This window comes from Lucilia sericata, unplaced genomic scaffold (genome assembly GCF_015586225.1).
Source record: "Lucilia sericata isolate MDLA Ls3-8-SP2 unplaced genomic scaffold, ASM1558622v1 Contig001047F_arrow, whole genome shotgun sequence".
NCBI classification, from domain to species: domain Eukaryota; kingdom Metazoa; phylum Arthropoda; class Insecta; order Diptera; family Calliphoridae; genus Lucilia; species Lucilia sericata.
Genome location: NW_023995026.1, coordinates 148,337 through 171,537, shown reverse-complemented (window position 1 = coordinate 171,537; position 23,201 = coordinate 148,337). Strand labels below are relative to the sequence as shown.

General features: G+C 27.9%; 1 protein-coding gene across 1 annotated transcript in view; it reads left to right on the top strand.

Moving 5' to 3' along the window:
• Positions 1–934: 934 nt before the first annotated feature.
• The window catches only part of LOC119609727 (ras-related protein Rab-26-like), a 118,007-nt gene continuing 95,740 nt past the window's right edge, over positions 935–23,201 (top strand). The window contains 3 exon segments of the mRNA XM_037964620.1: positions 935–1,251; positions 1,253–1,313; positions 5,938–6,048. Of these exon segments, the coding sequence (XP_037820548.1) occupies positions 935–1,251; positions 1,253–1,313; positions 5,938–6,048 (489 nt within the window).

The following is a 23,201-nucleotide window of genomic DNA, read 5'->3' as shown; positions in this document are numbered from 1 at the left end:
TTAGGCTATGAACTAGTTTATTGACTATTATATGGACTAGGCTATGAACTGGCTATGAACTACTCTATTGGATTAGTCTATTACTAGTCTATGGATTAGGCTATGAACTAGTTTAATGACTATTATATGGACTAGGCTATGAACTAGTCTATTCACTACTCTATTGGATAGTTTTTTGACAGGTCAATGGACTAGTGACTAGTCTATTAATTGACTACCTATGTATTAATCTATTGTCCAATATTTGGACTGTTCTATTGACTAGTTTTTGGGCCAGTCAATGGACTAGTATTGATTAGTCTATTGATATTACTATTTACAACTGTATGCTCTTGTTTATGGAATAGACTAATCTTTGCCTTGGTTTTACACAAGTCTATAGTATTTCATACTGTTTAAAATTTGTCTCTATTTTAGAGATTTCCATTTATAATTTGAAATAATTTGGCAACTCTTAAAAAGCTTTTTAAGCTAATTTAAAAGCTTAACTTTAAACGATTTAATTTTTAGCAAACACACAACACCACCAAAAAAGCTCTTACGAACCTAAAAAAATAACGTTAAAAAGGACCAATAACAAAAAGGATGCTTACTAGGCTAAAATTGTGAAAAAAGCTTTATTAAAACATAAACTTAAAAAAGCTGCAAAATAGCTTTGAATGCTAAGAAACATTATAGCAAACATATTATTTAGTACCTTAATGCTTATAGAGCTTTAATTGTATAAAAATAAACTGTTAAATTTAAAAACTCTAAACATATTTCCCACCCCTTCCAAAACTTTAAAACAATCTTAATAAAAATAAACTTAAACTTATAATTAACATATCTACTGCAAAACAACAACTATACTAATTTAATTACTTATTAACTTTAACTTTAAAACAATCAACTTAAAATTGCAATAAGTAAAAATAAAACAAAAATAATAACAATGTCACAAATTCCCGACGATGCCAGCAGTATGAGTGATGATGTCTTTGAGGACCCCGAAACTACACAGCGACGTGTAGAGGAGTCCAGGCGTCGTAAAGATTATGCCAATACGGAGTATAGTTTAACAAGGGGGTCGGGTTATTATGGCGATGGAGCTTTGGCATCATCGGAATATTGTCGTTCACAAACGCCCAGCGGCTATCCGGGCTATAGGCCACCGCGTGAAGCTTTACAAATGTATGCCTTAGAGGATGCTGGCTATACAATAGATGATTATGATGATGGTTGGCGTTCCTATCATTACGATGAGGTGGGCAATGCCATCACATTTGACGCATCAACATTTACCACCATTCGATGATACGGTTAATCATAAGGTAAGTTGGAATTTGAAGAATTTATTAAAAATATATAAAAAAAATTCAACGAAAATTTAGTGAAAAAAGAAGATTTATCAAAAAAAAAAATAAACAAAAATTCCTTATAAAAAGAAAATTCAACCAAAATTTTAGATCAAAAGAAAATTTAACGAAATTTTTATATAAGAAGAAAATTTATCGAAAATATCCTATAAAAATAAAATTTATCGAAAATTTCCTATAAAAAGAAAATTTATCGAAAATTTTCTATACAAAATTTATTGAAAATCTTCTATATAAAAAGATAATTTATTGAAAATTTTCTATATTAAAATTAAAAGAAAAATTATCGAAAATTTTGTATATAAAAAGAAAATTTATCGAAATTTTTCTATATAAAAAGCAAATTTATCGAAAATTTTCTATATAAAATGAAAATTTATCGAAAATTTTCTATATAAAAAGGAAATTTATCGAAAAATTTCTATATAAAAAGAAAATTTATCAAAATTTTCTATATAAAAAGAAAATTTATCGAAAATTTTCTATACAAAAAGAAAATTTATCGAAAATTTTCTATACAAAAAGAAAATTTATCGAAAATTTTCTATACAAAAGAAAATTTATCGAAAATTTTCTATACAAAAAGAAAATTTATCGAAAATTTTCTATACAAAAGAAAATTTATCGAAAATTTTCTATACAAAAAGAAAATTTATCGAAAATATTCTATACAAAAAGAAAATTTATCGAAAATTTTCTATACAAAAAGAAAATTTATCGAAAATATTCTATACAAAAAGAAAATTTATCGAAAATTTTCTATACAAAAGAAAATTTATCGAAAATTTTCTATATAAAAAGAAAATTTATCGAAAATTTTCTATATAAAAAGAAAATTTATCGATAATTTTCTATACAAAAAGAAAATTTATCGAAAATTTTCTATACAAAAAGAAATTTATCGAAAATTTTCTATACAAAAAGAAAATTTATCGAAAATTTTCTATACAAAAAGAAAATTTATCGAAAATTTTCTATACAAAAAGAAAATTTATCGAAAATTTTCTATACAAAAAGAAAATTTATCGAAAATTTTCTATACAAAAAGAAAATTTATCGAAAATTTTCTATACAAAAAGAAATTTATCGAAAATTTTTCTATACAAAAAGAAAATTTATCGAAAATTTTCTATACAAAAAGAAAATTTATCGAAAATTTTCTATACAAAAAGAAAATTTATCGAAAATTTTCTATACAAAAAGAAAATTTATCGAAAATTTTCTATACAAAAAGAAAATTTATCGAAAATTTTCTATATAAAAAGAAAATTTATCGAAATTTTCTATATAAAAAGAAAATTTATAGAAATTTCTATGTAAAAAGAAAATTTATCGAAATTTTCTATATATAAAGAAAATTTATCAAAATTTTCTATATAAAAAGGAAATTTATCGAAATTTTCTATATAAAAAGAAATTTATCGAAAATTTTCTATATAAAAATAAAATTTATCGAAATTTTCTATACAAAATGAAAATTTATCGAAAATTTTCTATACAAAAGAAAATTTATCGAAAATTTTTTATACAAAAAGAAAATTATCGAAAATTTTTCTATACAAAAAGAAAATTTATCGAAAATTTTCTATACAAAAGAAAATTTATCGAAAATTTCTCTATACAAAAGAAAATTTATCGAAAATTTTCTATATAAAAAGAAAATTTATCGAAATTTTCTATATAAAAAGAAAATTTATCGAAAATTTTCTATATAAAAAGAAAATTTATCGAAAATTTTCTATATAAAAAGAAAATTTATCGAAAATTTTCTATATAAAAAGAAAATTTATCGAAAATTTTCTATACAAAAAGAAAAATTATCGAAAATTTTCTATACAAAGAGAAAATTTATCGAAAATTTTCTATACAAAAAGAAAAATTATCGAAAATTTTCTATACAAAAAGAAAATTTATCGAAAATTTTCTATACAAAAAGAAAATTTATCGAAAATTTTCTATACAAAAAGAAAATTTATCGAAAATTTTCTATACAAAAAGAAAATTTATCGAAAATTTTCTATATAAAAAGAAAAATTATCGAAAATTTTCTATATAAAAAGAAAAATTATCGAAAATTTTCTATATAAAAAGAAAATTTATTCAAAATTTTCTATATAAAAAGAAAATTTATTCAAAATTTTCCATATAAAAAGAAAATTTATTCAAAATTTTCTATATAAAAAGAAAATTTATCGAAAATTTTCTATATAAAAAGAAAATTTATCGAAAATTTTCTATATAAAAAGAAAATTTATCGAAAATTTTCTATATAAAAAGAAAATTTATCGAAAATTTTCTATATAAAAAGAAAATTTATCGAAAATTTTCTATATAAAAAGAAAATTTATCGAAAATTTTCTATATAAAAAGAAAATTTATCAAAAATTTAAATTTATCGAAAATTTCCTATAAAAAGAAAATTTATCGAAAATTTCCTATAAAAAGAAAATTTATCGAAAATTTCCTATAAAAAGAAAATTTATAAAAAGAAAATTTATCGAAAATTTTCTATATAAAAAGAAAATTTATCGAAAATTTTCTATATAAAAAGAAAATTTATCGAAAATTTTCTATATAAAAAAAAAAAATTTATCGAAAATTTTCTATATAAAAAGAAAATTTATTGAAAATTGTCTATATAAAGAGAAAATTTATTGAAAATTTTCTATATAAAAAGAAAATTTATTGAAAATTTTCTATATAAAAAGAAAATTTATTGAAAATTTTCTATATAAAAAGAAAATTTAACGAAAATTTTCTATAAAAAGAAAATTTAACGAAAATTTTCTATAAAAAAAAAAATTTAACGAAAATTTTCTATAAAAAAAAAAATTTAACGAAAATTTTCTATAAAAAGAAAATTTAACGAAAATTTTCTATAAAAAGAAAATTTAACGAAAATTTTCTATAAAAAAATTTAACGAAAATTTCCTATAAAAAGAAAATTTATCGAAAATTTCCTATAAAAAGAAAATTTATCGAAAATTTCCTATAAAAAGAAAATTATTGAAAATTTTCTATAAAAAGAAAATTTATTGAAAATTTTCTATAAAAAGAAAATTTAACGAAAATTTTCTATAAAAAGAAAATTTAACGAAAATTTTGTATAAAAAGAAAATTTAACGAAAATTTTCTATAAAAAGAAAATTTAACGAAAATTTTCTATAAAAAGAAAATTTAACGAAAATTTTCTATAAAAAGAAAATTTAACGAAAATTTTCTATAAAAAGAAAATTTAACGAAAATTTTCTATAAAAAGAAAATTTAACGAAAATTTTCTATAAAAAGAAAATTTAACGAAAATTTTCTATAAAAAGAAAATTTAACGAAAATTTTCTATAAAAAGAAAATTTAACGAAAATTTTCTATAAAAAGAAAATTTAACGAAAATTTTCTATAAAAGAAAACTTAACGAAAATTTTCTATAAAAAGAAAACTTAACGAAAATTTTCTATAAAAAGAAAACTTAACGAAAATTTTCTATAAAAAGAAAATTTAACGAAAATTTTCTATAAAAAGAAAACTTAACGAAAATTTTCTATAAAAAGAAAACTTAACGAAAATTTTCTATAAAAAGAAAATTTAACGAAAATTTTCTATAAAAAAAATTTAACGAAAATTTCCTATAAAAGAAAATTTATCGAAAATTTCCTATAAAAAGAAAATTTATCGAAAATTTCCTATAAAAAGAAAATTTATCGAAAATTTCCTATAAAAGAAAATTTATCGAAAATTTCCTATAAAAAGAAAATTTATCGAAAATTTCCTATAAAAAGAAAATTTATCGAAAATTTCCTATAAAAAGAAAATTTAACGAACATTTTCTATAAAAAGAAAACGAACATTTTCTATAAAAAAAATTTTACGAAAATTTTCTATAAAAGAAAATTTATAATTAATCAATTTTCTATAAGAAGAAAATTTATCGAAATTTTCTATAAAAAGAAAATTTATCGAAATTTTCTATAAATAGAAAATTTATCGAAATTTTTCTATGAAAAGAAAATTTATCGAAAATTTTCTATAAAAAGAAAACTCAACAAAAATACTCTATAAAAAGAAAATTCAACGAAAATTCTCTATAAAAAGAAAATTTATCGAAAATTCTCTATAAAAAGGAAATTTATCGAAAATGTTCTATAAAAAGAAAATTTATCGAAAATTTTCTATAAAAAGAAAATTTATTGATAATTTTCTATAAAAAAGAAATTTATTTCTATAAAAATTTATCGAAAATTTTCTAAAAAATAGAAAATTTTCTATAATAAGAAAATTTAAGGAAAATTTTATTGAAAAATGGATTGTTTTTGCCCATAGTGCAAACATCCCAGTACAAGTAAATACTTCATATAACCACAAAATTTAAAAACTTTATTTATTTTCCTCTTGCATCTTCATCCCCCTTTTTTAAACTTATAGACCTCCTGCTGTTGCTTTAACAACCATTCGCTTAAAACTTAATAAATCCCGTTGTAGTTAAGATTATAAAATATAAATTAACTTTAATATCCCATCCCCATTAATAAATATGTTAGCAAATAAATAATATAAAGTTTTCATTCTTAACAACTATTTTTAGACTATATTGCTGGGAGATTCTGGAGTTGGTAAAACTTCATTTCTGGTTAAATACAATACAGGAGAATTTCGTTTGGGTTCATTTTCTGCTACAGTGGGCATAGCATTAACGGTAAGTTTAAAAAAAAGAAGTTAAAAATGAAAACATAAAAGGAAATGTAAAATTAACTCTGCTCTGCTGCTAAAAGAATAAATACGCATTTATGTTTATAAAGAAATGTTTAGCAACATTTTTAGTGATTAATACTTTTGTAAACATTGTCATCAATAGCAACATTGTTGTTGTTAGCAAAAATTTTATGATAAAGTTGTTTCGATAAATTTTCCTTTTTTTCCAGAAACTTGTTGCTTCTTGTTTTTTCTAGACATTTTGGCGCCTTTTTTTATATTAGTATTTTTTATTTTTTGTTGGTATTTTGTGTGTTTATGTTTCGTTTTTTTTTTGTATTTTGTATTTTGCCCATTCACCATTTGATATATGCTTGTTATCTGCACAAATACTTCAGTTTGTAAAGTGTTTTCATAGCTTTTGGTTGTCATCACTTGTTAAATACGCAACAAAACACAAACTTCATGTTTAAAAATTATCATTTTGTTTTCCATAACTAAAGGAAAAAGTGAAAATATTATAGTGAACAAAATCTTGCAAATTGAATTTTTTCTATAGAAAAAAAGTGGAAACAAAGAAATAAGAGCCAATCATCTTGTATGTGTAAATATGTTAGAAAATTGTGTATAAAATCAAAATAAGTGAAATAACAACAAATTAATACAAAGAAAAGAAAAATAACGTTGATTTACTTAGTGGAGCCGTTTTTGTTGTATGTGTGTGCTGCGGTTTTATGCTCACACATACTTTTACAATCATCGCATCCATATTGTTTTAGATGATGAATTGATGTTGTTATTGTTGTTTTTAAAGAGTAACTAGTCGTTACACTGACATTGATTTTGCTTAATTTTTTATGATACTCAAGAGAACTCTAATTGTGTCATTGAAAAGGATTTAGGAGTCTATTTAAAGGAGGCTCCAATAAAAGGAGAGAAATTATAGAAGTTAATTTTAAAAGAAATATTATCACGAAAATTTTCTATATAAAGAAAATGTTATATAAATAGATAATATTAATGGAAATTTTCCACCCAAGAAAATTTAAAGAATTTATCGAAAATTCTTTATAAAGAGAGAATTTATCGAAAACTCTCTATTATATTAGAATAGAATTTATCTCTATAACAAGAATTCTCTATAGTTATCGAAAATGTTCCTCAAAAAAAGAATTTATCGAAAATTCTCTTTTCTTTTTATCAAAAGAAAATGTATCAAAAATTCCCTATAAATAGAGAATTTATCGATAATTCTCTTTAAAAAGAGAATTTATGGAAAATTCTCTATGAAAAGAGAATTTATGGAAAATTCTCTATGAAAAGAGAATTTATGGAAAATTCTCTATGAAAAGAGAATTTATGGAAAATTCTCTATGAAAAGAGAATTTATCGAAAATTCTCTACAAAAAGAGAATTTATCGAAAATTCTCTATAAAAAGAGAATTTATCGAAAATTCTCTATAAAAAGAGAATTTATCGAAAATTCTCTAAAAAAGAGAATTTATCGAAAATTCTCTATAAAAAGAGAATTTATCGAAAATTCTCTATAAAAAGAGAATTTATCGAAAATTCTCTATAAAAAGAATTTATCGAAAATTCTCTATAAAAAGAGAATTTATCGAAAATTCTCTATAAAAAGAGAATTTATCGAAAATTCTCTATAAAAAGAGAATTTATCGAAAATTCTCTATAAAAAGAGAATTTATCGAAAATTCTCTATAAAAAGAGAATTTATCGAAAATTCTCTATAAAAAGGGAATTTATCGAAAATTCTCTATAAAAAGAGAATTTATCGAAAATTCTCTATAAAAAGAGAATTTATCGAAAATTCTCTATAAAAGAGAATTTATCGAAAATTCTCTATAAAAAGGGAATTTATCGAAAATTCTCTATAAAAAGAGAATTTATCGAAAATTCTCTATAAAAAGAGAATTTATCGAAAATTCTCTATAAAAAGAGAATTTATCGAAAATTCTCTATAAAAAGAGAATATATCGAAAATTCTCTATAAAAAGAGAATTTATCGAAAATTCTCTATAAAAAGCGAATTTATCGAAAATTCTCTATCAAAAGAGAATTTATCGAAAATTCTCTATCAAAAGAGAATTTATCGAAAATTCTCTATAAAAAGAGAATTTATCGAAAATTCTCTATAAAAAGAGAATTTATCGAAAATTCTCTATAAAAAGAGAATTTATCGAAAATTCTCTATAAAAAGAGAATTTATCGAAAATTCTCTATAAAAAGATAATTTATTGAAAATTCTCTATAAGAAGAGAATTTATCGAAAATTCTCTATAAGAAGAGAATTTATCGAAAATTCTCTATAAAAAGAGAATTTATCGAAAATTCTCTTAGAAAAAAATTTATCGAAAAATTTCTATAAAAAGAGAATTTATCAGATATTCTCTATAAAATGAGACTTTATTAGAAATTCTCTTAAAAAGAAGAATTTATCAGAAATTCTCTATAAAGAGAAAGATTATCGAAAACTCTTTATAAAGTGAGAATGTATCTAAGATTCTCTTTAAAAAGAGAATTTATCGAAAAATATTAATAAAAAGAGAATTTATCGAAAATTCTCTATAAAAAGAGAATTTATCAATAATTCTCCATAAAAAATAGAGAATATCCAAATTCCAAAAAAGGGGACTTATCGAAAGTTCTTTAAAAAAGAGAATTTTCGTTAACTTCTTCCTTTTGTAGAGAATTTTCTCCTTTATAATTAATTTTCGTAAATCCAGTCTAATTATTTCAGTATGCCTACACTAGAAAGAGCGTGGTATACACAAATAATTATATATTTATTATCTTAATACAAAATTTATAAAGTTTCCCCAACAGCTGTGAGTTTGAAGTGTTAAATGGAATTAAATTGTGTGTGAGAATTAACAAAAAACAAATCAGCTCTTAAATCAAACGAATTCATCACTCAATGTGTTTACGAGTAAAATTAAAAATTTAATAATTTATAAGAACAAAACGGAAACGTTTATACAACCCAAAATTAAGAATTAGTGTTACTTAACGAATGAGTGTTTTTTGGCATTGACTATTACTCATACGTCTAGGTGTCAAGGGAATAGAACACTTTTTGTGCAATTTATGAGATCATTTGTAGGAAATTTTAAATATTTTTAGCTTTAATAGTTGCGTTTAAATGTTATATTTATTTTATACTCGTCTATGTAACAGCTGTTTTGGAAAATTTTCTCTATATCGTTTTATCTATCATAGAATGATTTAGAAGGTATTTAAATGTTTATGTTAACAGTTTGCAAACTACTAAGAACTTCTGTAGTAAAATCATTGTTGAAATTCTCAAATTCTTTATTTATTATGACATTGAAATTTAGTTTGAAGAATAATTTTGTAAATTTTTACTAGTTTGTGTCAACATCAAATCTGATTTAACAGACTTTTCATATTCAACATATTGAACTATTATGTAGTTTAAAATTTATTTTTTTCTCGTTATCTAAGTATCTTTCATTTTTATCGTTACATTTTCAATAAAATTTCTTGTTTATAGCCATGGGTGGTAATTTCAAAGAAATTTCATTTATTTTTTCTAATATAATTTTCCAGTTTTCCACATCAAATTGTTATTAGATTTCATCATTAATTTTATAAATCAATTTTATAATACAAATTTATGAAATCAATATGACGTAAAAAAGAATTATTGAACAAAATTATAAAATATTTTTAGAAAATACATATGTACATAAATTTCAACCTACGAACTTAAAACAAAGGCACCTTATATAAATGTACATCTTAAAGGTCTCTTTATTTCAGTTAAAATACAATAGATTTTGAATCAAAATATTAAGTGCTAAAAAGTTTATTTTATTTCCAAGATATACTAATACTAAAACAATCAAACTGACTCAACTGGTTTATAGGCAAGACTATAGACTAGTCTATGATCAAGACTATAGACTTCTCTATAGCCAAGACTATAGCTACTCCATAGTCAAGACTACAGACTGGTCTATAGTCAAGACTACAGACTGCTCTATAGTCAAGACCATAGACTTCTATATAGTCAAGACTGCATACTGCTCCAGTCTATAGTCAAGACTACATACTGCTCCATAGTCAAGACCCTATAGTCAATACTATAGACTTCTCTATAGACAATGATATAGACATATCTATAGTCAGGACTACAGAATGCTCTTTAGTCAAGACTTTAGAACAGTCATGGGCAAACACATACCACCATGTGTATATTTGTGTGCGTTAAGCAGCAGAGAGATGACTGCACGTTATAACAAAATGGTGGTACACTGAGAAAAGTTTTGAAATTTGTTTTCTATTGCAAATACTTTTTACGACGAGAAAAACTCATGAACTTTTGGGCATTTTAAACAAAAATGGAATAAAGGGAAAGAGTTTTTCATTTAAGAAAAGTAGTAGTATTTTTAAAAAGTAGTATTAAATAAAACTACTGAAATATCATTAAGAAAATCACGACTTTCTATTCGATTTCGAACTTTTAAGGGATATTACCGAGATATTAACTGAACTTAATTTAAAGTTCAACTAATCTATCCAAATCAATGTTTCCTTTATATTCCTTAATACGCAATAAGTCACCAACTTTACTTTTCTGTCATGTCCCCTAAGGTCATTTAAGGGTCCATGGCAAGTTTCATTATGCCTTTTCAAAAAAAATAAAGCTTTTCTACATATAATTTTATAACATACGACGCATTGTGCCTCACCGTCCATGTTTTCTATAAAAAAGAAATCATTTTCCCAATTTATATCAAACATTTTGCTAGGTGTAATAAAAGAGAAAAAATCATAAGCAAAAAAAAAATCCGCAACGTGATCTTGCTTCTACAAAAGCTGAACAGCAACTGATTTGATTTTGATCTCTGAGATCGTAACAAAGCAACAAACAAGTGGTCATTTTAGTAAAACACAGACACACTAATACACACAAGCTTATAGTGTAGGTGTGTCAACAAAGCGTCAGCAGAATTTCTTGGCCTATGCACGCGTGCATTAGAATTTCAGTTTTGCTTGTGACTGCTTTAGAATGATTCATAGTCAAGACTAGAGACTGATCTATATTCAATACTATAGACTGATCTATAGTCAAGACTATACACTGCTCTGTAGTCAAGACTATAGACTACTCTATAGTAGACTATAGACTACTCTATAGTTAAGTATATAACTCCTCTACAGTCAAGACTACAGAATGCTCTATAGTCAAGACTATACACTGATCCATATTCAAGACTATAAACTGCTCCATATTCAAGACTATAAACTGTTATATAGTCAAGACTATAAGCTGCTTTATAGTCAATACTATAGACTGCTCTATAGCCAAGAGTATAGACTGCTCTATAGTCAAGACTATAGACTGTTCTATAGTCAAGACTATAGACTACTCCATAGTAAAGACTATAAACTGCTCTATAGTCAAGACTATAAACTGCTTTATAGTCAAGACTATAGACTGCTCTGTAGTAAAGACTATAGACTGCGCTATAGTCAAGACTATAGACCGTTCTATAGTCAAGTATATAGACTGTTCTATAGTCAAGACTATAGACTTTTCTATAGTCAAGACTATAGACTGTTCTATAGTCAAGACTGTTCTATAGTCAAGACTATAGACTGCTCTATAGTCAAGACTATAGACTGCTCTATAGTCAAGACTATAGACTGCTCTATAGTCAAGACTATAGACTGCTCTATAGTCAAGACTATAGACTGCTCTATAGTCAAGACTATAGACTGCTCTATAGTCAAGACTGTTCTATAGTCAAGACTATAGACTGCTCTATAGTCAAGACTATAGACTGCTCTATAGTCAAGACTATAGACTGCTCTATAGTCAAGACTATAGACTGCTCTATAGTCAAGACTATAGACTGCTCTATAGTCAAGACTATAGACTGCTCTATAGTCAAGACTATTGAGTGCTCTATAGTCAAGACTATAGAGTGCTCTATAGTCAAGACTATAGACTGTTCCATAGTCAAGACTATAGAGTGCTCTATAGTCAAGACTATAGAGTGCTCTATAGTAAAAACTATATACTGTTCTATAGTCAAGACTGTTCTATAGTCAAGACTATAGACTGCTCTATAGTCAAGACTATAGAGTGCTCTATAGTCAAGACTATAGACTATTCTATAGTAAAGACTATATACTGCTCTATAGTCAAGACTATAAACTGCTCTATAGTCAAGACTATAGACTGCTCAGTAGTAAAGACTATAGACTGCTCTATAGTCAAGACTATAGACTGCTCTATAGTCAAGACTATAGAACAGTCCATAGTCAAGACTATAGACCGTTCTATAGTCAAGACTATAGACTGCTCTATAGTCAAGACTATGGACTGCTCCATACTGCCCTGACTATATACTGCTCTATAGTCAAGACTACAGACTGCTCTATAGTCAAGACTGTAGACTGCTCTATAGTCAAGACTATGGACTGTTCCATAGTCAAGACTATAGACTGTTCTATAGTCAAGACTATAGAGTGCTCTATAGTCAAGACTATAGAGTGCTCTATAGTAAAAACTATATACTGTTCTATAGTCAAGACTGTTCTATAGTCAAGACTATAGACTGCTCTATAGTCAAGACTATAGAGTGCTCTATAGTCAAGACTATAGACTACTCTATAGTAAAGACTATATACTGCTCTATAGTCAAGACTATAAACTGCTCTATAGTCAAGACTATAGACTGCTCAGTAGTAAAGACTATAGACTGCTCTATAGTCAAGACTATAGACTGCTCTATAGTCAAGACTATAGACTGCTCTATAGTCAAGACTATAGAACAGTCCATAGTCAAGACTATAGACCGTTCTATAGTCAAGACTATAGACTGCTCTATAGTCAAGACTATGGACTGCTCCATACTGCCCTGACTATATACTGCTCTATAGTCAAGACTACAGACTGCTCTATAGTCAAGACTACAGACTGCTCTATAGTCAAGACTACAGACTGCTCTATAGTCAAGACTATGGACTGCTCCATACTGCCCTGACTATATACTGCTCTATAGTCAAGACTACAGACTGCTCTATAGTCAAGACTGTAGACTGCTCTATAGTCAAGACTATGGACTGTTCTATAGTCCAGACTATAGACTGCTCTATAGTCAAGACTATAGACTGCCATATAGTCAAGGCTACAGACTGCTCTATAGTCAAGACTATAGACTGCTCTATAGTCAAGACTGTAGACTGCTCTATAGTCAAGACTATGGACTGCTCCATACTGCCCTATAGTCAAGACTACAGACTGCTCTATAGTCAAGACTACAGACTGCTCTATAGTCAAGACTGTAGACTGCTCTATAGTCAAGACTATGGACTGTTCCATAGTCAAGACTATAGACTGCTCTATAGTCAAGACTATAGACTGCTCCATTGTCAAGACTATAGACTGCTCCATAGTCAAGACTATAGACTGCTCTATAGCCAAGATTATAGACTGCTCTATAGTCAAGACTATAGACTGCTCTATAGTCAAGACTATAGACTGCTCTATAGTCAAGACTATAGACTGCTCTATAGATATAATAGACTGCTCCTAGATATAATATCAACTGCAAGTTAACCTTGCACCAATGCATTATGAACCTTAAACTTAAATAGAAAAGTAAGATCTTTGAGTAAAATTGACATTAAAAACACACTTTTATGCTGTTCTCCAAACGATGTTATTCTAATGAAAATATCTATAGAATAGCTATCTATTCATATAATAAATAAAGACCCTGCATAAAAATCCTTATTTTTTATAAACCAAGAAAATAACAATAAATATTAGTGTTGAGATTAAGGTTGGATTTGTGGCACTTATTTATAAAATGAAGAAACGATATAATTTAGAAATGCTAACAGAGGAAACAAATTATTATTGTCCCTTAATAATTTACATTTAAAATGCTATATTTTTCATTTAAAATTTGTCATTGACTGTAACACACAATCTCTCTATTCATTTCCTGTTCAGTGAAGTTCTGTAAAATTCCCCTTAAAAAAAAAACACAAATTTAGAACAATAAATACATATTTCAAAGTATTAGTTTAAATAATTTCCTTTTCCATAGAAATACATATAAAAGTAAATATGTAAACCTCTATGTATTTTATTTAAGAGTATAGATGCTATAACAGACTAATATTCCATTCACTAGGTCGTCTGAGATTATTTATGTATGCCGTTGTATTGAAGGTATAAAAAAAACTGACAAGTTTTTTTCGTTTTTTGTCTGAAAATCTTACACAGGAAACCATGATGATTAGTTTCCGTTTCCAGGTTGCACATAAGATAATATCTCTTACAAATAGCTGATGGTAACTTATACTTACACATACAGCTATTTCCTATATAAAAGGTGTGACATTTAATGTTGAGACTATAACGTCTACGCGTGTATTTAAAAACTTTTTAACAATTTTTTTCTCTCGTCTACTACGGCGCAAAATGTTAAAGCTATTTTTGTTATCCTTTCCGTTACTGCATCTCTAACTTTTTACAGTTGAAAAGTTAAATTACAAGTGGGTTTGCTGTAAGACTGCAAAGAGTTAAAGCGACAAGTTTGCAACAAAGTTTAAACTTACATTTGATTAATTTTTGAAAATATTACTTTAAAAAAGTTGTTTTTAGCTAATTATGAAAAATGAAATGTAATAAAAAGAAATTGCTAGAGATAATAATACCAATTAAAGGTTTCCAAGAAAAAGTTGGGTTGAAAAATAATTAGATTAAAATATTTTAATTTGAAGCTTCTAATTTTGTAAATTATTTTCGATTAATTATACAAGGAGTGTATGTGGTAGCAGAGTCAAACTAAGAAATAGTGCTAATTACTGAAATAAACTTAAATTTACTTGTGTTAAATTGAGTTCTAGTTAAATTTTAGTTCAGTTCAGGTTCGAGTTCAGTCGTAGTTTAGTTCTAGTCAGTTCCAGTTCAGATCTAGTTCAGTTCTAGTTCAGATCTAGTTCAGTTCTATTCTAGTTCAGTTCTAGTTCAGTTCTAGTTCAGTTCAGTTCTAGTTCAGTTCTAGTTCAGTTCTAGTTCAGTTCTAGTTCAGTTCTAGTTCAGTTCTAGTTCAGTTCTAGTTCAGTTCTAGTTCAGTTCTAGTTCAGTTCTAGTTCTAGTTCAGTTCTAGTTCAGTTCTAGTTCAGTTCTAGTTCAGTTCTAGTTCAGTTCTAGTTCAGTTCTAGTTCAGTTCTAGTTCAGTTCTAGTTCAGTTCTAGTTCAGTTCTAGTTCAGTTCTAGTTCAGTTCTAGTTCAGTTCTAGTTCAGTTCTAGTTCAGTTCTAGTTCAGTTCTAGTTCAGTTCTAGTTCAGTTCTAGTTCAGTTCTAGTTCAGTTCTAGTTCAGTTCTAGTTCAGTTCTAGTTCAGTTCTAGTTCAGTTCTAGTTCAGTTCTAGTTCAGTCTAGTTCAGTTCTAGTTCAGTTCTAGTTCAGTTCTAGTTCAGTTCTAGTTCAGTTCTAGTTCAGTTCTAGTTCAGTTCTAGTTCAGTTCTAGTTCAGTTCTAGTTCAGTTCTAGTTCAGTTCTAGTTCAGTTCTAGTTCAGTTCGATTAGTTATTCAGTTCTAGTTCAGTTCTAGTTCAGTTCTAGTTTCTGCTCTAGTTCAGTTCTAGTTCAGTTCTAGTTCAGTTCTAGTTCAGTTCTAGTTCAGTTCTAGTTTAGTTCTTTCAGTTCTAGTTCAGTTCCAGTTCAGTTCTAGTTCAGTTTTAGTTCAGTTCTAGTTGAGTTCTAGTTCAGTTCTAGTTTAGTTCAGTTCTAGTTCATTTCTAGTTTAGTTCTATGAAATTTTCTACTGTCAAAATTAGAGAATATTTTATAGTCATGATATATGGACGTGTCAAGATGGTTTATTATACGGTACAGTTCTATAGTAATTTTTGTGGGAGAACATGCGGATATTTTGCGGATTTTCTGTGAACATTTCGTCGAAGATACAGTTCTAAAAACATTTTACTAACTCTTCTTTAATTTGAAATGTCTGTATGCATTTAAAAAGATTATTTTTAAATGTGAGTTTGTGTTTAAATGGATTACGGAAACTCAAAAATAAATAAGGTGGAAAATTGTTATTTCAATAGGAAAACAAAATCCAAAAACTACTGCATAAATTGACCATGACAATGAATAATAAAATGTACAAACAAACACACTAGAATTAATTCCCCAAATGCTTAAATCAGGTTATAGTGTATAAGAACTATTTCACTTTTTAGAATTTTATGGAAATTTAGAATTCATATAAAATATTCTTGGAATTTTCATAAATCTAAAATTTAGTGTAAAGAATAGCTTGGCTCCCTAATAAAATATGTAAAATTTTTATATATGCATGTATCTAAACAAATACTAACATTATACCTATGGAAACACACACAAATATTTGTCATTGCTATGAAATCAATTGATTTGAATTAAATTAGAACAAAATTAGATACAAACAAACTGAAAAAATATGTAATACTAATACAATTACAAGGAAACTCAAATAGATTTCGATGGATGTTGTAAGTGGTCAAAATAATTATGCTTCCATAGTAATTCCAATACGAATATAAATCCACTATTTGTGCAACGTAAATGTTAAACAGCCGTAAATTGAATGTGGGAGGAAGAGTTGTGAGTTGTGTATATTTTAAGCTTGTTAAGCAGCAAATTTTGAAATTGTTTGTAAAATTGAATTGAAAATTATATTAGCAAATAAACTTTGGATAATGCACTACAAAAACCAATTACTGATGTGGATTATTAGTTAGTAGATGATTTTAAAATAACAGATTTATCGTAGAAAATATGACTATACAGTGTTGTTGCATTTTGAATAAGTTCAATTAAGTTATAAAAAAATGACAGTCCGGTTCTAATTCAGTTCTAATTCGGGTTGTTTTCATTTTAGTCCAGTTATAGTTAAGTTCAAGTTTTAGTTCAGTTCTAGTTAAGTTCAAGTTCTAGTTCAGTTCTAGTTCAGTTCTAGTTCAGTTCTAGTTCAGTTCTAGTTCAGTTCTAGTTTAGTTCTAGTTCAGTTCTAGTTCAGTTCTAGTTCAGTTCTAGTTCAGTTCTAGTTCAGTTCTAGTTCAGTTCTAGTTCAGTTCTAGTTCAGTTCTAGTTCAGTTCTAGTTCAGTTCTAGTTCAGTTCTAGTTCAGTTCTAGTTCAGTTCTAGTTCAGTTCTAGTTCAGTTCTAGTTCAGTTCTAGTTCAGTTCTAGTTCAGTTCTAGTTCAGTTCTAGTTCAGTTCTAGTTCAGTTCTAGTTCAGTTCTAGTTCAGTTCTAGTTCAGTTCTAGTTCAGTTCTAGTTCAGTTCTAGTTCAGTTCTAGTTCAGTTCTAGTTCAGTTCTAGTTCAGTTCTAGTTCAGTTCTAGTTCAGTTCTAGTTCTAGTTCTAGTTCAGTTCTAGTTCAGTTCTAGTTCAGTTCTAATTCAGTTCTAGTTCAGTTCTAGTTCAGTTCTAGTTCAGTTCTAGTTCAGTTCTAGTTCAGTTCTAGTTCAGTTCTAGTTCAGTTCTAGTTCAGTTCAGTTTCAGTTCTAGTTCAGTTCTAGTTCAGTTCTAGTTCAGTTCTAGTTCAGTTCTAGTTCTATTCTAGTTCATTCTAGTTCAGTTCTAGTTCTAGTTTAGTTCTAGTTCAGTTCTAGTTCAGTTTCTAGTTCAGTTCTAGTCAGTTCTAGTTCAGTTCTAGTTCAGTTCTAGTTCAGTTCTAGTTCAGTTCTACTTCAGTTCTAGTCAGTTCAGTTCGTTCTAGTTCAGTTCTAGTTCAGTTCTAGTTCAGCTTCTAGTTCAGTTCTAGTTCAGTTCTAGTTCAGTTCTAGTTCAGTTCTAGTCAGTCTAGTTCAGTTTCTAGTTCAGTTCTAGTTCAGTTTAGTTCTAATTTCAGTTCTAGTTCTAGTTCAGTTCTAGTTCAGTTCTAGTTCAGTTCTAGTTCAGTTCTAGTTCAGTTCTAGTTTCAGTTCTAGTTCAGTTCTAGTTCAGTCTAGTTCAGTTCTAGTTCAGTTCTAGTTCAGTTCTAGTTCAGTTCTAGTTCAGTTCAGTTCAGGTCTAGTTCAGTCTAGTTCTAGTTCTAGTTCAGTTATCAGTTCTAGTTAGTTCAGTTTCTAGTTCAGTTCTAGTTCAGTTCTAGTTCTAGTTCAGTTCTAGTTCAGTTCTAATTCAGTTCTAGTTCAGTTCTAGTTCAGTTCTAGTTCAGTTCTAGTTCAGTTCTAGTTCAATTCTAGTTCAGTTCTAGTTCAGTTCTAGTTCAGTTCTAGTTCAGTTCTAGTTCAGTTCTAGTTCAGTTCTAGTTCAGTTCTAGTTCAGTTCTAGTTCAGTTCTAGTTCAGTTCTAGTTCAGTTCTAGTTCAGTTCTAGTTCAGTTCTAGTTCAGTTCTAGTTCAGTTCTAGTTCAGTTCTAGTTCAGTTCTAGTTCAGTTCTAGTTCAGTTCTAGTTCAGTTCTAGTTCAGTTCTAGTTCAGTTCTAGTTCAGTTCTAGTTCAGTTCTAGTTCAGTTCTAGTTCAGTTCTAGTTCAGTTCTAGTTCAGTTCTAGTTCAGTTCTAGTTCAGTTCTAGTTCAGTTCTAGTTCAGTTCTAGTTCAGTTCTAGTTCAGTTCTAGTTCAGTTCTAGTTCAGTTCTAGTTCAGTTCTAGTTCAGTTCTAGTTCAGTTCTAGTTCAGTTCTAGTTCAGTTCTAGTTCAGTTCTAGTTCAGTTCTAGTTCAGTTCTAGTTCAGTTCTAGTTCTAGTTCTAGTTCAGTTCTAGTTCAGTTCTAGTTCAGTTCTAGTTCAGTTCTAGTTCAGTTCTAGTTCAGTTCTAGTTCAGTTCTAGTTCAGTTCTAGTTCAGTTCTAGTTCAGTTCTAGTTCAGTTCTAGTTCAGTTCTAGTTCAGTTCTAGTTCAGTTCTAGTTCAGTTCTAGTTCAGTTCAAGTTCAGTTCTAGTTCAGTTCTAGTTCAGTTCTAGTTCTAGTTCAGTTCTAGTTCAGTTCTAGTTCAGTTCTAGTTCAGTTCTAGTTCAGTTCTAGTTCAGTTCTAGTTCAGTTCTAGTTCAGTTCTAGTTCAGTAGTTCAGTTCTAGTTCAGTTCTAGTTCAGTTCTAGTTCAGTTCTAGTTCAGTTCTAGTTCAGTTCTAGTTCAGTTCTAGTTCAGTTCTAGTTCAGTTCTAGTTCAGTTCTAGTTCAGTTCTAGTTCAGTTCTAGTTCAGTTCTAGTTCAGTTCTAGTTCAGTTCTAGTTCAGTTCTAGTTCAGTTCTAGTTCAGTTCTAGTTCAGTTCTAGTTCAGTTCTAGTTCAGTTCTAGTTCAGTTCTAGTTCAGTTCTAGTTCAGTTCTAGTTCAGTTCTAGTTCAGTTCTAGTTCAGTTCTAGTTCAGTTCTAGTTCAGTTCTAGTTCAGTTCTAGTTCAGTTCTAGTTCAGTTCTAGTTCAGTTCTAGTTCAGTTCTAGTTCAGTTCTAGTTCAGTTCTAGTTCAGTTCTAGTTCAGTTCTAGTTCAGTTCTAGTTCAGTTCTAGTTCAGTTCTAGTTCAGTTCTAGTTCAGTTCTAGTTCAGTTCTAGTTCAGTTCTAGTTCAGTTCTAGTTCAGTTCTAGTTCAGTTCTAGTTCAGTTCTAGTTCAGTTCTAGTTCTAGTTCAGTTCTAGTTCAGTTCTAGTTCAGTTCTAGTTCAGTTCTAGTTCAGTTCTAGTTCAGTTCTAGTTCAGTTCTAGTTCAGTTCTAGTTCAGTTCTAGTTCAGTTCTAGTTCAGTTCTAGTTCAGTTCTAGTTCAGTTCTAGTTCAGTTCTAGTTCAGTTCTAGTTCAGTTCAAGTTCAGTTCTAGTTCAGTTCTAGTTCAGTTCTAGTTCTAGTTCAGTTCTAGTTCAGTTCTAGTTCAGTTCTAGTTCAGTTCTAGTTCAGTTCTAGTTCAGTTCTAGTTCAGTTCTAGTTCAGTTCTAGTTCAGTTCTAGTTCAGTTCTAGTTCAGTTCTAGTTCAGTTCTAGTTCAGTTCTAGTTCAGTTCTAGTTCAGTTCTAGTTCAGTTCTAGTTCAGTTCTAGTTCAGTTCTAGTTCAGTTCTAGTTCAGTTCTAGTTCAGTTCTAGTTCAGTTCTAGTTCAGTTCTAGTTCAGTTCTAGTTCAGTTCCTAGTTTCAGTCTAGTTCAGTTCGAGTTTCAGTTCTAGTTCAGGTCTAGTTCAGTTCTAGTTCAGTTCTAGTTCATTTTCGTAGTGCAGTCTAGTTCAGTTCAGTTTCTCGTTCTTCGTTCTAGTTCTATTCTAGTTCCAGTAGTCAGTTTCTAGTTCAGATCTAGTTCAGATCTAGTTCAGTTCCGTTCTAGTTCAGTTCAGTTCCGTTCTAGTTCAGTTCCGTTCTAGTTCAGTTCTTGTTTGTTGTGAAATGTACGAAAATAATATTTTTGTGTAGTATTGAATTTAATTTTCCATTCCTGACACTGTTGCCAATTTAGCTATTTTCTCGTCAAATCTAGCGATTTTAATCCCATTTTTGCGGGGAAAAATATGATTACGGCTATTAGCGGGAATCTAGCGATTTTTCTTTAGATTTTAAGGCATTTTTTATCATTTATATTTTTGATAATATCGCTTAAAAGTTGCTCACGAAAGGACGATATTTACATATATGTATATAAAAAATATGCATTCAATGTAAATTATTTGAGTTTTATCTGTGTGTATTATACTTATTTTGAATGTTCTGAAGAACATAATTAAAAGCAAATATTTGTGCGTACAGGTAAAGTTATACGAAAAACTTTAACAGGGGTATATTTTGTTGTACTCAATTAAAAAACGAATATTTAATTATTCTAGTCTTTTAGTAAATGAGTGATATGATAATAAAATTTACCATAATTCTAAAAATTAGTGAACATTGGAAATAAGTGACGAAAGGATCGATACATAAAGTCCTAAAAATTTACAACATTTCTAAGGCGTATAGGGCCGCATATCGATATTGCAGATAAATTTCCCACAAAAGGAGTGTATAATAATAATCTTGGGTGCCCCGGTAGGCTAGTTGGTAGTGTGCTAGCCTGTCAGTCTGGAGGTTGTGGGTTCGATTCCCAGCAGAGATCCTGGTCTGCTACACTACAACGGTCGTATGGTTATCGTCACCCTGCTCGGTAAATTAGGTTAGAATATAATTTGTAATTGTATTGTAATGGAAAATAAATAATACTCTTATGCCGAAATAAAGGATCGATCCATAAAGGCCAGCATTTCGAAATTCAATTTATCTTTACAACATTTCTAAAGCAATCTGTATAGGGTAGCATATCGAAATTAACCTCAACTTGACATTATTCCTAACCAAAAGTGAAAATATTTAACATAAAACAAGTAAGAGTGTTATATTCGGCTATGCCGAATCTTATTTACCCACCATCAAACCTAGTTTGACTCGAATGAAACTTATTTATGTCGAATTTCATCTATATACTCGTATATTTAGGCAAGTTATAAGCGTTAAAGTAATTTTCTGAAGGGGACCTTATATAGGGGGGTAGGGTCAATTATGGGTCGATCCTCATAAAATTTGGTAGACAGAATTTGGTTCGTATTAAATTTATTTGTGTCGAATTTCATTGCTACACTCGTATTTTTAAACCATTAATGAGCGTTAAAGTCATTTTCTGAAGGGGACCTTATATGGGGGGTAGGGTCAATTATGGACCGATCCTCATAAAATTTTGCATAGTGATTTTGGATCATAAGAAACTTATGTGGAATTTCATCGCTATATTCGTATTTTTAAACAAGTTATGCCTGTTAAAGCTGCTTTTCGAGGGGCCACTTGTATGGGGGCTATCCGAAAACGTGGACCGATATTGATATTTCAACCCTTTAGCTCTTTCCATTCGGACTCTATCGTGCTTTCAACAGACAGACGGACGGACAGACGGACGGACAGACATGGCTAGATGGTCTTAGAATTTAATGAGGACCCAGAATATATATACTTTTGTGGGTCTATGACCAATATTGCGATGTGTTACAAACGGAATGACAAAATCAATATACCCCCCATCTTTTTTGATGGTGGGTATAACAAGATTCTCTTATGTGTTTGTTATAAGTTGTGTTTGTATCACTATCCCATTCCTACGTATGTATATAGATTTTAGCGATAAATCGCTGACTTTTTAGAATAATATAAAAAATCTGAGAAATTTAGCTAGTTTTTTTAGCTATTTCTTTTCAGAATCATATAATAAATATTATTTTGGCGATTTATCGCTAAATTTTGCAAAATGTCTTGAATTTAGTTATTTCTAGCTATTTTTCAGTCGACTTTAGCGATATTTTTGGGAAAAAAGTTGGCAACAGTGATTCCTGAAGAGAACATAAGCACAGAGCTCACAAATTGTTATATTAATGAAAGCTTCATTAATCCGATTAACAAACATTTCCATGTCTAGCAGAAGTATTGAAAAGTATTAGCAATTTTTGTTTGTTTGTTTTCATATTGAGGTTTGAACCAAAGAATAAACAAGAAGTGAAACGCTGTCATTTTTTTACAACAATAACATTACGCTCTTCTCACAGACGAGTGCTGTGTAAATCCAACACATATGTAAAAATGTTATTCTCTCTCCAAGCTTCAAAACTTTTTCGCAAAAATTTGAGGATAATAGCACTTTGAAATATTTTTTATCACTTAACATTATATTTTATAATTTTTTTGCACAATTTAAACACATTTAATAGCCCGAAAATAATATATTTTTTACAAACGAAAAAAAAATATTTTTTATTTTTTGACATTGAATTTTTGTTGGTTGAAATTAAAACTAAAAAAAACAATGTTGTAAATTTTCGTATGGTAAACGAAAAAGATATTTCAAATAAATAATTTATTTTTTCAATATTATAGATTAAAAAACAAATAGACGTGTTTATAAAATTTTTGTAGATAAAATATGTGGAAAATATCTTAAGAAACCTTTCGAAGTATAAATTGAAATGTAATATTTTTTTTTTCAATATTTTTCAATACGATTTTTTGCAACTATGTTGACTTGAGAATTCTACTAATACATTCTTAGAGTTAGGTACCGGATGACAGTAGACTTAGGTACTTTTGACAACAGTTTCATTTCTTATTTATTCTTTGGTTTGAACGTTCAAGTGATATGACTTGAATGAAAAACAATTGGAATATTTTGATTTAAACA